This window comes from Ranitomeya variabilis, chromosome 5 (genome assembly GCF_051348905.1).
Source record: "Ranitomeya variabilis isolate aRanVar5 chromosome 5, aRanVar5.hap1, whole genome shotgun sequence".
Lineage (NCBI taxonomy): Eukaryota > Metazoa > Chordata > Amphibia > Anura > Dendrobatidae > Ranitomeya > Ranitomeya variabilis.
This window is the reverse complement of record NC_135236.1, coordinates 49,106,401-49,121,079: the sequence shown is the minus strand read 5'-3', so window position 1 is coordinate 49,121,079 and position 14,679 is coordinate 49,106,401. Positions and strand designations below refer to the sequence as shown.

At 45.4% G+C, this 14,679-nt stretch overlaps 1 protein-coding gene and 1 long non-coding RNA gene across 7 annotated transcripts in view; both read left to right on the top strand.

Annotated features, from left to right (window-relative positions):
- The window catches only part of LOC143774355 (uncharacterized), a 308,203-nt gene that overhangs the window by 52,849 nt on the left and 240,675 nt on the right, over positions 1–14,679 (top strand). The gene's annotated exons all lie outside the window — the stretch shown is intronic.
- On the top strand, positions 10,657–11,719 carry IER2 (immediate early response 2). Its single transcript, XM_077261845.1, has one exon. The coding sequence runs from the start codon at positions 10,820–10,822 to the stop codon at positions 11,312–11,314; it is 495 nt and encodes a 164-aa protein (XP_077117960.1). The 5' UTR covers positions 10,657–10,819; the 3' UTR covers positions 11,315–11,719.

The following is a 14,679-nucleotide window of genomic DNA, read 5'->3' as shown; positions in this document are numbered from 1 at the left end:
CGCCCCAATCAAAATAAATCAATAAAAAAAAAATCAAATCCACACATATTTGGTATCGCCACGTTCAGAATCGCCCGATCTATCAATAAAAAAAAGCATTAACCTGATCGCTAAACGGCGTAACGAGAAAAAAAATCGAAACGCCAGAATTACTTTTTTTGGTCGCAGCGACATTGCATTAAAATGCAACGGGCGATCAAAAGAACGTATCTGCACCGAATTGGAATCATTAAAAACGCCAGCTCGGCACGCAAAAAATAAGCCCTCAACCGACCCCAGATCATGAAAAATGGAGACGCTACGAGTATCGGAAAATGGCGCAATTTTTTTTTTTTTAAGCAAAGTTTGGAATTTTTTTTCACCACTTAGGTAAAAAATAACCTAGTCATGTTAGGTGTCTATGAACTCGTAATGACCTGGAGAATCATAATGGCAGGTCAGTTTTAGCATTTAGTGAACCTAGCAAAAAAGCCAAGCAAAAAACAAGTGTGGGATTGCACTTTTTTTGCAATTTCACCGCACTTGGAATTTTTTTCCCGTTTTCTAGTACGCGACATGGTAAAACCAATGATGTCGTTCAAAAGTACAACTCGTACCACAAAAAATAAGCCCTCACATGGCCAAATTGACGGAAAAATAAAAAAGTTATGGCTCTGGGAAGGAGGGGAGTGAAAAACAAACACAGAAAAATGAAAAATCCCACGGTCATGAAGGGGTTAATGATACCAGTTTGGTGCAGATACGTTCTTTTGATCGCCCGTTATTGCATTTTAACCCCTTTCTGTCATTGGACGTACTATTCCGTCCATGTGGGGTGGGCCCTACTTCCCAAGGACGGAATAGTACGTCCAGCACGATCGGCCGCGCTCACGGGGGGAGCGCGGCCGATCGCGGCCGGGTGTCAGCTGACTATCGCAGCTGACATCCGGCACTATGTGCCAGGAGCGGTCACGGACCGCCCCCGGCACATTGACCCCCGGCACACCGCGATCAAACATGATCGCGGTGTACCGGCGGTATAGGGAAGCATCGCGCAGGGAGGGGGCTCCCTGCGTGCTTCCCTGAGACCCCCGGAGCAACGCGATGTGATCGCGTTGCTCCGAGGGTCTCCTACCTCCTTCCTCGCTGCAGGTCCCGGATCCAAGATGGCCGCGGCATCCGGGTCCTGCAGGGAAGGAGGTGGCTTACCGAGTGCCTGCTCAGTGCAGACGCTGGTAAGCCTGCAGCCCTGTCAGTGAGATCGGTGATATGACAGAGTGCTGTGCACACTGTCAGATCACCGATCTGTGATGTCCCCCCCTGGGACAAAGTAAAAAAGTTTAAAAAAAAATGTCCACATGTGTAAAAAAAAAAAAAAAATAAAAAATTCCTAAATAAATAGAAAAAATAAATAAATTATTCCCATAAATACATTTCTTTATCTAAATAAAAAAAAATCAAACAAAAAAAGTACACATATTTAGTATCGCCGCGTCCGTAACGACCCCACCTATAAAACTACATAACTAGTTAACCCCTTCAGTGAACACCGTAAAAAAAAAAAAAAAAGAGGCAAAAAGCAACGCTTTATTCTCATACCGCCAATCAAAAAGTGGAATAACACGCGATCAAAAAGACGGATATAAATAACCATGGTACCGCTGAAAACGTCATCTTGTCCCGCAAAAAACGAGGTGCCATACACCATCATCAGCGAAAAAATTATTTTTTCTATAAAATAGCTTTTATCGTATAAAAGCGCCAAAACATAAAAAAATGATGTAAATGAGATATCGCTGTAATCGTACTGACCCAAAGAATAAAACTTCTTTATCAATTTTACCAAACGCGGAACGGTATAAACGCCTCCCCCAAAAGAAATTAATGAATAGCTGGTTTTTGGTCATTCTGCCTCACAAAAATCGGAATAAAAAGCGATCAAAAAATCTCCCGTGCCCGAACATGTTACCAATAAAAACGTCAACTCGTCCCGCAAAATACAAGACCTCACATGACTCTGTGGACTCAAATATGGAAAAATTATAGCTCTCAAAATGTGGTAACGCAAAAAATATTTTTTGCAATAAAAAGCGTCTTTCAGTGTGTGACGGCTGCCAATCATAAAAATCCGCTAAATAACCCGCTATAAAAGTAAATCAAACCCCCCTTCATCACCCGCTTAGGCTACGTTCACATTTGCGTTGTGCGCCGCAGCGTCGACGACGCAACGCACAACGCAGGAACACCGCATGCACAACGCTGCGTTTTGCGACGCATGCGTCCTTTTTTTGCTTGATTTTGTACGCACAAAAAATGCAACTTGCTGCGTCCTCTGCGCCATGACGCGTGCGCCGCAGTGACGCATGCGTCGCAAAACGCAAGTGCAACGCATGTCCATGCGCCCCCATGTTAAATATAGGGGCGCATGACGCATGCGGCGACGTTGCGGCGCCCGACGCTGCATCGCAGAACGCTAATGTGAACGTAGCCTTAGTTAGGGAAAAATTAAAAAAATTTTAAAAATGTATTTATTTCCATTTTCCCATTAGGGTTATGGCTAGGGTTAGGGTTAGGGCTAGGGTTAGGGCTAGGGCTTGGGTTAGGGCTACATTTAGGGTTGGGGCTAAAGTTAGGGTTAGGGTTGGGGCTAAAGTTAGGGTTAGGGTTTGGATTACATTAACGGTTGGGAATAGGGTTGGGATTAGGGTTAGGGGTGTGTCTGGGTTAGAGGTGTGGTTAGGGTTACCGTTGGGATTAGGGTTAGGGGTGTGTGTGGATTAGGGTTTCAGTTATAATTGGGGGGTTTCCACTGTTTAGGCACATCAGGGGCTCTCCAAACGTGACATGGCGTCCCATTTCAATTCCAGCCAATTCTGCGTTGAAAAAGTAAAACAGTGCTCCTTCCCTTCCAAGCTCTCCCGTGCGCCCAAACAGGGGTTTACCCCATCATATGGGGTATCAGCGTACTCGGAACACATTGGAGAACAACTTTTGGGGTCCAATTTCTCCTGTTACCCTTGGGAAAATACAAAACTGGGGCTAAAAAATAATTTTTGTGGAAAAAATTTTTTTTTTATTTGCATGGCTCTGCGTTATAAACTGTAGTGAAACACTAGGGGGTTCAAAGCTCTCACAACACATCTAGATGAGTTCCTTAGGGGGTCTACTTTCCAAAATGGTGTCACTTGTGGGGGGTTTCTACTGTTTAGGTACATTAGGGGCTCTGCAAACGCAATGTCACGCCTGCAGACCATTCCATCTAAGTCTGCATTCCAAATGGCGCTCCTTCCCTTCCGAGCCCTCCCATGCGCCCAAACGGTGGTTCCCCCCCACATATGGGGGATCAGCGTACTCAAGACAAATTGGACAACAACTTTTGGGGTCCAATTTCTCCTGTTACCATTGGGAAAATACAAAACTGGGGGCTAAAAAATAATTTTTTGGGGAAATTTTTTATTTTTTTATTTTCACGGCTCCGCGTTATAAACTGTAGTGAAACACTTGGGGGTTCAAAGTTCTCACAACACAACTAGATAAGTTCCTTGGGGGGTCTAGTTTCCAATATTGGGTCACTTGTGGGGGGTTTCTACTGTTTAGGTACATTAGGGGCTCTGCAAACGCAATGTGACGCCTGCAGGCCAATCCATCTAAGTCTGCATTGCAAATGATGCTCCTTCCCTTCCGAGCTCTGCCATGCGCTCAAACGGTGGTTCCCCCCCCAGATATCAGGTATCAGCGTACTCAGGACAAATTGGACAACAATATATAGGGTCTAATTTCTCCTGTTACCCTTGGAAAAATACAAAACTGGGGGCTAAAAAATAATTTTTGTGGAAAAAAAAATATTTTTTATTTGCACGGCTCTGCGTTATAAACTGTAGTGAAACACTTAGGGGTTCAAATCTCTCACAACACATCTAGATGAGTTCCTTAGGGGGTCTACTTTCCAAAATGGTGTCACTTGTGGTTTTTTTTTACTGTTTAGGTACATTAGGGGCTCTGCAAACGCAATGTGACGCCTGCAGACCATTCCATCTAAGTCTGCATTCCAAATGGCGCTCCATCCCTTCCGAGCCCTACCATGCGCCCAAACGGTGGTTCCCCCCCACATATGGGGTATCAGCGTACTCAGGACAAATTGGACAACAACTTTTGGGGTCCAATTTCTCCTGTTACCCTCGGGAAAATAGAAAACTGGGGGCTAAAATATAATTTTTGTGGGAAAAAAAATGTGTTTTATTTTTACGGCTCTGCATTATAAACTTCTGTGAAGCACTTGGTGGGTCAAAGTGCTCACCACACCTCTAGATAAGTTCCTTAGGGGGTCTACTTTCCAAAATGGTGTCACTTGTGGGGGGGGTTTCAATGTTTAGGCACATCAGTGGCTCTCCAAACGCAACATGGCGTCCCATCTCAATTCCTGTCAATTTTGCAGTGAAAAGTCAAACGGCGCTCCTTCCCTTCCGAGCTCTCCCATGCGCCCAAACAGTGGTTTACCCCCACATATGGGGTATCAGCGTACTCAGGACAAATTGCACAACAACTTTTGTGGTCCAATTTCTTCTCTTACCCTTGGGAAAATAAAAAATTGGGGGCGAAAAGATCATTTTTGTGAAAAAATATGATTTTTTATTTTTACGGTCCTGCATTATAAACTCCTGTGAAGCACTTGGTGGGTCAAAGTGCTCACCACACCTCTAGATAAGTTCCTTTGGGGGTCTACTTTCCAAAATGGTGTCACTTGTGGGGGGTTTCAATGTTTAAGCACATCAGGGGCTCTCCAAACCCAACATGGCGTCCCATCTCAATTCCTGTCAATTTTGCAGTGAAAAGTCAAACGGCGCTCCTTCCCTTCCGAGCTCTCCCGTGCGCCCAAACAGTGGTTTACCCCCACATATGGGGTATCAGCGTACTCAGGACAAATTGTACAACAACTTTTGGGGTCCAATTTCTTCTCTTACCCTTGGGAAAATAAAAAATTGGGGGCGAAAAGATCATTTTTGTGAAAAAATATGATTTTTTATTTTTACGGTTCTGCATTATAAACTTCTGTGAAGCACTTGGTGGGTCAAAGTGCTCACCACACCTCTAGATAAGTTCCTTAGGGGGTCTACTTTCCAAAATGGTGTCACTTGTGGGGGTTTTCAATGTTTAGGCACATCAGTGGCTCTCCAAACGCAACATGGCGTCCCATCTCAATTCCAGTCAATTTTGCATTGAAAAGTCAAATGGCGCTCCTTCGCTTCCGAGCTCTGTCATGCGCCCAAACAGTGGTTTACCCCCACATATGGGGTATCGGCGTACTCAGGACAAATTGTATAACATCTTTTGGGGTCCATTTTCTCCTGTTACCCTTGGTAAAATAAAACAAATTGGAGCTGAATTAAATTTTGTGTGAAAAAAAGTTAAATGTTCATTTTTATTTAAACATTCCAAAAATTCCTGTGAAACACCTGAAGGGTTAATAAACTTTTTGAATGTGGTTTTGAGCACCTTGAGGGGTGCAATTTTTAGAATGGTGTCACACTTGGGTATTTTCTATCATATAGACCCCTCAAAAAGACTTCAAATGAGATGTGGTCCCTACAAAAAAATGGTGTTGTAAAAATGAGAAATTGCTGGTCAACTTAAAAGTTATAACTCCCTAACAAAAAAAATTTTGGTTCCAAAATGATGCTGATGTAAAGTAGACATGTGGGAAATGTTACTTATTAAGTATTTTGTGTGACATATCACTGTGATTTAATTGCATAAAAATTCAAATTTGGAAAATTGCGAAATTTTCAAAATTTTCACCAAATTTCCATTTTTTTCACAAATAAACGCAGGTAATATCAAAGAAATTTTACCACTATCATGAAGTACAATATGCCACGAGAAAACAATGTCAGAATCACCAGGATCCGTTGAAGCGTTCCAGAGTTATAACCTCATAATGGGACAGTGGTCAGAATTGTAAAAATTGGCCCGGTCCATAACGTGCAAACCACCCTTGGGGGTGAAGGGGTTAATGCAATGTCACGGCGACCAAAAAAAAACGTAATTCTGGCATTTTTACTTTTTTTTATTGCTACGCCGCTTAGCAATCAGGTTAATCCTTTTTTTATTGATAGATCGGGCGTTTCTGAACTCGGTGATACCAAATATGTGTATGTTTGATTCTTTTTTCATTGTGTTATTTTGAATGGGGTGAAAGGGGGTGATTTGAACTTTTATATTTTTAAAAACATTTTTAACTTTTGGCATGCTTCAATAGGGTCCATGGGAGACTAGAAGCTGCCGCAACCCGATCGGCTCTGCTACATAGAGGCGATGGGTATAACAACAGTCGCACTCAAAGAAGGATTTTCAAAGATTTTGACTGAACAAACGTGGTTTTCTTTATTACAAACACCAAAATAAAGTATCACCGCAGTGTTTCAAGGTAGGTAACGTTTCGACCCACAGGGTCTTTTTCAAACCTTAATGAAACAAATAAAAATACAAGGTATCACTAAATCAAAATATACAATATATACAAAAATGTACAGTAAATTATAACAAATAAACAAACACAAAATCCCTATAAATTAGAGGTACAAGCTATGTCATTTTGAGCAGACTCTAAGACAAGGCGACCTACTAGGACTAGAGGGGTATACAGGTGTATAACTTCAGGTTAAATCTAGACCAATGGTCTAGGGATGAGATAACGTGAATAGATAATCGAAAGGCGGAGGGCTGTAGGAGTGAGATACGTCATGGCGGCACTGACATAAGGGAGCAGGAGTTCAAATAAAGTATATCCGGCTATCACATGGCACAGCAAATAGATAATGTACAGCATAATACAAAAACATGATAAATAAACATGATAAATTGGTACAGTTTTGTGGAGTGACAAATGAGACTGAACTACCCAGGTGGTGGACTTTCTAAGAGGCAAAAGACTAAGGGTATGTTTCCACGTTCAGTTTTGCTTCAGGCTTTGGTCAGGATTTTATGCAGGTAAAATCCTGACCAAAACTGCACCTGAGGTCACTGGCAGGTCACCTGCGGTGTACCTGCGTGTTTTGCTCATAGTAGCAACATGCTGCGTTTTGAAAAAACGCACCATGCATGCGTTTTCGCGGCAAAAACGCATGCGTTTTTTAACGCATAGTGGAGTCTGGATTTCATGAAATCCCATCCACTATGCTGTAACATCTGGGGACGCTGCGTTTTTGACGCTGCGGAAAAACGCAGCGTCAAAAACGCAGCGTTTCCTGAATGTGGAAACATACCCTAACCTTTAGACTGTAGAAGCAGAGTGAAGGGTAAAGGTCCCTGGATCAGTGCAGGAGTCCCGTTTGGGGCTATGAAAAATTTATTTCATAGCCCCAAACGGGACTCCTGCACTGATCCAGGGACCTTTACCCTTCACTCTGCTTCTACAGTCTAAAGGTTAGTCTTTTGCCTCTTAGAAAGTCTACCACCTGGGTAGTTCAGTCTCATTTGTCACTCCACAAAACTGTACCAATTTATCATGTTTATTTATCATGTTTTTGTATTATGCTGTACATTATCTACAGGTCCTTCTCAAAAAATTAGCATATAGTGTTAAATTTCATTATTTACCATAATGTAATGATTACAATTAAACTTTCATATATTATAGATTCATTATCCACCAACTGAAATTTGTCAGGTCTTTTATTGTTTTAATACTGATGATTTTGGCATACAACTCCTGATAACCCAAAAAACCTGTCTCAATAAATTAGCATATCAAGAAAAGGTTCTCTAAACGACCTATTTCCCTAATCTTCTGAATCAACTAATTAACTCTAAACACATGCAAAAGATACCTGAGGCTTTTAAAAACTCCCTGCCTGGTTCATTACTCAAAACCCCCATCATGGGTAAGACTAGCGACCTGACAGATGTCAAGAAGGCCATCATTGACACCCTCAAGCAAGAGGGTAAGACCCAGACAGAAATTTCTCAACAAATAGGCTGTTCCCAGAGTGCTGTATCAAGGCACCTCAATGGTAAGTCTGTTGGAAGGAAACAATGTGGCAGAAAACGCTATACAACGAGAAGAGGTGACAGGACCCTGAGGAAGATTGTGGAGAAGGACCGATTCCAGACCTTGGGGAACCTGAGGAAGCAGTGGACTGAGTCTGGTGTGGAAACATCCAGAGCCACCGTGCACAGGCGTGTGCAGGAAATGGGCTACAGGTGCCGCATTCCCCAGGTAAAGCCACTTTTGAACCATAAACAGCGGCAGAAGCGCCTGAGCTGGGCTACAGAGAAGCAGCACTGGACTGTTGCTAAGTGGTCCCAAGTACTTTTTTCTGATGAAAGCAAATTTTGCATGTCATCCGGAAATCAAGGTGCCAGAGTCTGGAGGAAGACTGGGGAGAAGGAAATGCCAAAATGCCTGAAGTCCAGTGTCAAGTACCCACAGTCAGTGATGGTGTGGGGTGCCATGTCAGCTGCTGGAGATTTTGGAGCACTTCATGCTTCCATCGGCTGAAATGCTTTATGGAGATGAAGATTTCATTTTTCAGCACGACCTGGCACCTGCTCACAGTGCCAAAACCACTGGTAAATGGTTTACTGACCATGGTATTACTGTGCTCAATTGGCCTGCCAACTCTCCTGACCTGAACCCCATAGAGAATCTGTGGGATATTGTGAAGAGAAAGTTGAGAGACGCAAGACCCAACACTCTGGATGAGCTTAAGGCCGCTATTGAAGCATCCTGGGCCTCCATAACATCTCAGCAGTGTCACAGGCTGATTGCCTCCATGCCACGCCGCATTGAAGCAGTCATTTCTGCCAAAGGATTCCCGACCAAGTATTGAGTGCATAACTGAACATTATTATTTGATGTTTTTTTTGTTTGTTATTAAAAAACACTTTTATTTGATTGGACGGGTTAAATATGCTAATTTATTGAGACAGGTTTTTTGGGTTATCAGGAGTTGTATGCCAAAATCATCAGTATTAAAACAATAAAAGACCTGACAAATTTCAGTTGGTGGATAATGAATCTATAATATATGAAAGTTTAATTCTAATCATTACATTATGGTAAATAATGAAATTTAACACTATATGCTAATTTTTTGAGAAGGACCTGTATTTGCTGTGCCATGTGATAGCCGGATATACTTTATTTGAACTCCTGCTCCCTTATGTCAGTGCCGCCATGACGTATCTCACTCCTACAGCCCTCCGCCTTTCGATTATCTATTCACGTTATCTCATCCCTAGACCATTGGTCTAGATTTAACCTGAAGTTATACACCTGTATACCCCTCTAGTCCTAGTAGGTCGCCTTGTCTTAGAGTCTGCTCAAAATGACATAGCTTGTACCTCTAATTTATAGGGATTTTGTGTTTATTTGTTATAATTTACTGTACATTTTTGTATATATTGTATATTTTGATTTAGTGATACCTTGTATTTTTATTTGTTTCATTAAGGTTTGAAAAAGACCCTGTGGGTCAAAACGTTACCTACCTTGAAACACTGCGGTGATACTTTATTTTGGTGTTTGTAATAAAGAAAACCACGTTTGTTCAGTCAAAATCTTTGAAAATCCTTCTTTGAGTGCGACTGTTGTTATATAACTACAGTCTGGAGTATCCCTCCATGTACAGTCTGCACCACCATTAGCGAGAGTGCTCGTCTTGTTCTTTAAACATAGAGGCGATGTTCAGAGCTAAGTTCTGCAGTGCGCAGGTCCCGGGAAAGGTCAGAGGCCCGATGCCTGCGCACTGCAGTACTTTGCTCTGCCCACAACCGGACAGAGTACGCCGGAGCCGCAGCATGAAGACAAGAAGAGGTTGTCATCGTAAGAAGATGGGAGGCCCCGGACTGCAACGCCCATCGGACCGGACCGCAGTGGGACCGCCCCTGGGTGAGTATAATATAACCTCTTTTTCTCATCTTTCAGGATACATCGGGGGCTTCATTACTAATTTTGCACGATTTAGCCTTTACAGTCTGCGGCCATCAGGCGCCACACAGAAAACGACTGATAAGAGCGTTACACACGTTCTGGTTAGGACAGTTCTGGCTTTGGTTTTTGCGGATAGCCCTCGCACCTATGATATCCTATGGGGCCGTGCACACGTCCAATTCTGTCCTCGGACTGCGTGAGCTACGGAAAATTGGAGACGTCCTATTCCGATCAGAGCGTCAGATAAATGTACACAGTGCAAGTGTCTGGGTGCGTGAGCTGTGATGGCGCAGGCCTCTGCACTGCACAAACAGCAGCCGCAGAAAGGACTCCAGGTGCCTGCACCCATAGTGTACAGGGACGGTCTCCATGTGCTGGAATATCCGCAGTAATCGCCCCCCAGACCAGTGTTAGGGGTGTAATGAGCAGAGGTGCCCGGCAGGGGGTCACAGACGTTATAGATGACGTTATGTAAGCAGCGCGGCCCCCGGGGATGCGAGACTCCTCACACTGTTTGCTTCCAGGGAGGTAATCCCCCTTCCCCCTCCTACACCCGCACTCCATATATGGTCAAAGGAATCAGCCGGAAAACTGTGTTCTGCGTACTTCCCAGGACACGCCCCCTGACGTAACAATGACCTAATATAGCCCTGGAATCCGACTGTCGGCGCGCGGCGACGTCGTGACGATTAACCCACACTGCACCGGGCATTCATAGACTCCTGCACAGACCTCGGCTGCGCTGTCGCGAATAGCTCTTTAAGCACAGACCACGCCCCCGCATGGCCACGCCCAGCGACCAGTGAGACGTATAAAGCGGCGGCCGCGCTCCCCGTCACCCCCATAAGCTGTTTTACTGCTCACCGTCCTAGCGGGTCACGTCGGTGGCGATCTGTCCGTGCAGTGAGAATGGAGGCCCATGCTCGGTTCCTGGCGCAGCAGGAGGCTGTCCACCGCGAGGCCCAGCGCATCGCCTCTCTGTCCGCCGCCAAGCTGTTCCGTTCCCGCAGTCAGCGCGGAGGGATGCGGCTACACCGGTCTCTACAGCTGGCGATGGTGATGAAGAGTGCCCGGGAGCTCATCATATCCTCCGCTCAGGCGCCGCCAGCCAAGCCGGCCCCGGCCGCTGACGTCCCGATGGAGGTGACCAGGGAGAGCCGCAAGAGGAGGTCGTGCGAGTCCCGATTACCGGAGCCGGTGCTCCCCAGCAAGCGCGCCTGTCTGTGGCAAGAAACGCCGCATCCCCAGCCCCAAGGGGGCGCCTTCCCGGGCCTGGCCGAGGTCCTCCAGCAGCTGCTGCTCCGGACTGTCCAGCCGCCGCCGCCTCCTCTGCCGGGGGGCTGCAGAGCTGTCGGGACTGTGCCCATAGCGGGCGTCCATGCCAGACCCCTGGAGGCTTTCTGAGCGGGGCCGGCGCTGCGCACTCATGTCCGGTCACTCAAGGCCGCCCGTAAGACGGCGAAAGGGAGATGCCAGGGCTGCCCGAGAGCCCCTGGCCAGGAATGGGCTAACCAAACCGCCCCGGCCGGCTCCTAGTTCCCGGAGATGCCGGTGACTCACCCCGGAGAGTCTCTGATGGAGTCATCACCGATGAGCGGACATTCCCCTCCGATGACTGTACGATGCGTCACCTCCCAGGGAGGCGACATTACCGGGGACTGCCACGGGCAGGACCACTGACGTTTCTCCTTCTGTGAAGGATCCGCACTGCTGCTGAGCTCTGGGCTCTTTCTACTGGTTTTATACTTGTCTGTAATGGAATTGTCGTGTTTTGTATCGTCAGTATTAAATGTCTGTGCTTTTACCTTATGTTGCTTTTGATTATTTGTGACTTGTAAGTGGGTTTAGGTCTGAGACAAATGACTGGGACATCACAGCTATGTGTATGAAAAGCACAGCTGACATCAAGGTCCTAGAAGGGTGAGGCCTCTGGGGGCGCCCTTCTGTAATATGGGGGGCGCCCTTCTGTAATATGGGGGGCGCCTTTCTGTAATATGGGGGGGGACGCCCTTCTGTAATATGGGGGGGGACGCCCTTCTGTAATATGGGGGGCGCCCTCGTGCTGGACGGGTTCTGGGTAAGGCCCGCCGCAGGCCCTCTTCACCATTTCTGCAGTCATTCTGTGGTGGTCTGCTTGGATCCCACTGATGCCATAAGAGTACAATGACCTGAGCTTTGTGGTGGTCTGCACCCTTCCCCTGTGAGCAGGCCCATTTGTTCTTACAGACCCAGCGATGTAGTTCGTTTCTGTGCTCTGGACAGATTAGGCTAGTGTAAGCTTCATCCAGGCCCTTGCTGTCTATGGCTTCTGTTTATATGAATCCTGTTTTTCAGAGTTCATATGGAACAGCTGGATGTGTTGCAGACAAATCTCAGTTCTCCCTCCAAATTTTAGCACAGTCTGCTTCACCTAAACATGTTGCAGATTATGTTTTACATTTTTTTTTGCTTACAGGCTGATCTGTAGTGTTGCTACGAGAGGAGCAATGATGAGGGCTAACTAAAAATCCCCATAAGACAAAAGCAAAAACAAGAAATCCGTGCTAGCGCACAATGTAGTGGTGTCTGTTGGTATGATATCCACCGGTAGTGCGGAACATGACCGGAGCATTAGGTTTAGTAGAGAACACACGTGAAGTCAATGGTCTAACTGCATATAAACCTATCATGTTCTGATAACCACCTGTGATTATTTGCTAACTTATAAGCTCTAGAGTGGTACAGGTTTCTATTTTATAAGTTAGCACGGATTTCGTTTCTGCACTTGGGGTGTCTTTCTAAATGTTTAACAATTGCCCACAAATCTATTTTTAGGTTGTTGCTTACACTGGAGGCCTGGATTGGACTTTACAGGAAATGAAAGTATAAGCCAGTCCTCTACACTCCTTCCTTTTATCATTGGTCCTTGGGTTGGCAAAAACTGCATTTGTGATTCCTCCTTAAAGGGAATGTTGCACCCACACACAACCCCCCCCCCCAGGATATATGACCTATTAATATGGACATAATAGAAATGCACTAGTCCTACCTGTATGCCTCATAGTAATGGTTGTGTTGTGGAGAAATGTAATAGTATTTGTTAATGATTTCTTCCAGGCTCCAGGTCGTGCGGTGCCTGGAAGGAATCTCTGCCTCCTGTCCTCATTGTAATACTAACCCCCTCCCATCAGCATCAGTTACTGCCCCGGAATCCCGCGCCCTGCCCTCCCTCAAAAATACCTCATCCTCCCTTTTTGTTGGCGCTGCACTCCGGGATCTTCTGCACAGGTGCTGGCAAGTCACTGTGCCTAGAGTGAATATGTTCGGGTTCCCTCTTATTCGGCAAGCTATAGCGCTTGCCAAATAAGCTGCAGAGGGATCCCGGCTTCCTGGCCGGCTGATGGGCGCCGCAGCTGTGTCACAGCACGTGTATGCAGAGCCCAACAAACAGGAAATCCATGCATGTGTTGTGAATGTGACACATGCAGCTGCGGTGCCGATCGGCCGGCGCAACCCAGGAAGCCAGGATCCCTCTGCAGCTTATTCATTTGGTAAGCGTTATAGCTTGCCGACTAAGGGGTATGTGTCCATGTTCAGGATTGCATCAGGATTTGGTCAGGATTTTTCATCAGTATTTGTAAGCCAAAACCAGGAGTGGGTGATAATTGCAAAAGTGGAGCATATGTTTCTATTATACTTTTCCTCTAATTGTTCCACTCCTGGTTTTGGCTTACAAATACTGATGAAAAATCCTGATGCAATCCTGAACGTGGACACATACCCTAAGAGGGAACCCGAACATTTGCTCAACTCTGTGAACTCCGGGGTGCACGCCGATAGTATGCTCTCCCCACTTCTTCCCTGCACAGTCATTGCTAGGTACCATGTTTACATGGGAATGACTATGCAGGGAGGGAGAGCACCTTATCGGTGCGCACACCGGAGATCACTGGAGCTGAGGATCCATGAATACAGCGCCCACAGAAGGTAGGATGAGGTATGTATTACTGAAGGAGTGCAGGGCGCAGGATTCCGGGGCAATAACCCACATTGATGGAGGGGGGTAAGTATTACAATACGGGCAGGGATTTCTTACAGCACCGCACACCCCACAGCCTGAAGGAATAATTAGCATAAAGAGACTGTATAACATTTGTTTGTTTGTGATGTGCTACTCATTACCCTGAGTTGCGATCAAGCAATGGTGTTTTGCCACAATGTCCGTTACTCTTCGTGGTTAGATCTTCCTTTCAGATATCTGGTCCCTCCATTCTTAAACCTGCAGTTAAATCTGGGCTGATTGAGAGTAAAATATTAAAAAAACTGTAAATGAAGCACTCCTCATCAAAGTTTTTATCCTCTTAATATATTGCAGTCACCATATTATACAGCACTGTGTACTCACAATTGCTCATTTTGCCTTTCTACCCTAACCTGATTCTTCTCTTTTCAATTAGGCCTATGACATCACGTGATTAAAAACTGACTGAGTCTTTCCAAGCTGGATGTAGAAACAGGAAATCAATTTTCCCTGCATGAGTCATCACTGGGTTAGGAGTTGAAGAGGGGGATGACTCGTGCAGGCAAAAGAGACCTCTTGTTTCTACATAGAGCAGAGTAAAAAGAATTAGCTGGGTAGAAAGGCTAAATGAGCCATTGTAAGTACACGGTGCTGTATAATATGGTGACTGCACTATATTAGGAGGATAGGAACTTTGAAGTGAGGACTTCTAATAAGCATGGAAATATGATTATCTACAGCATCGGGCAAAACACTTGGACATACTTTT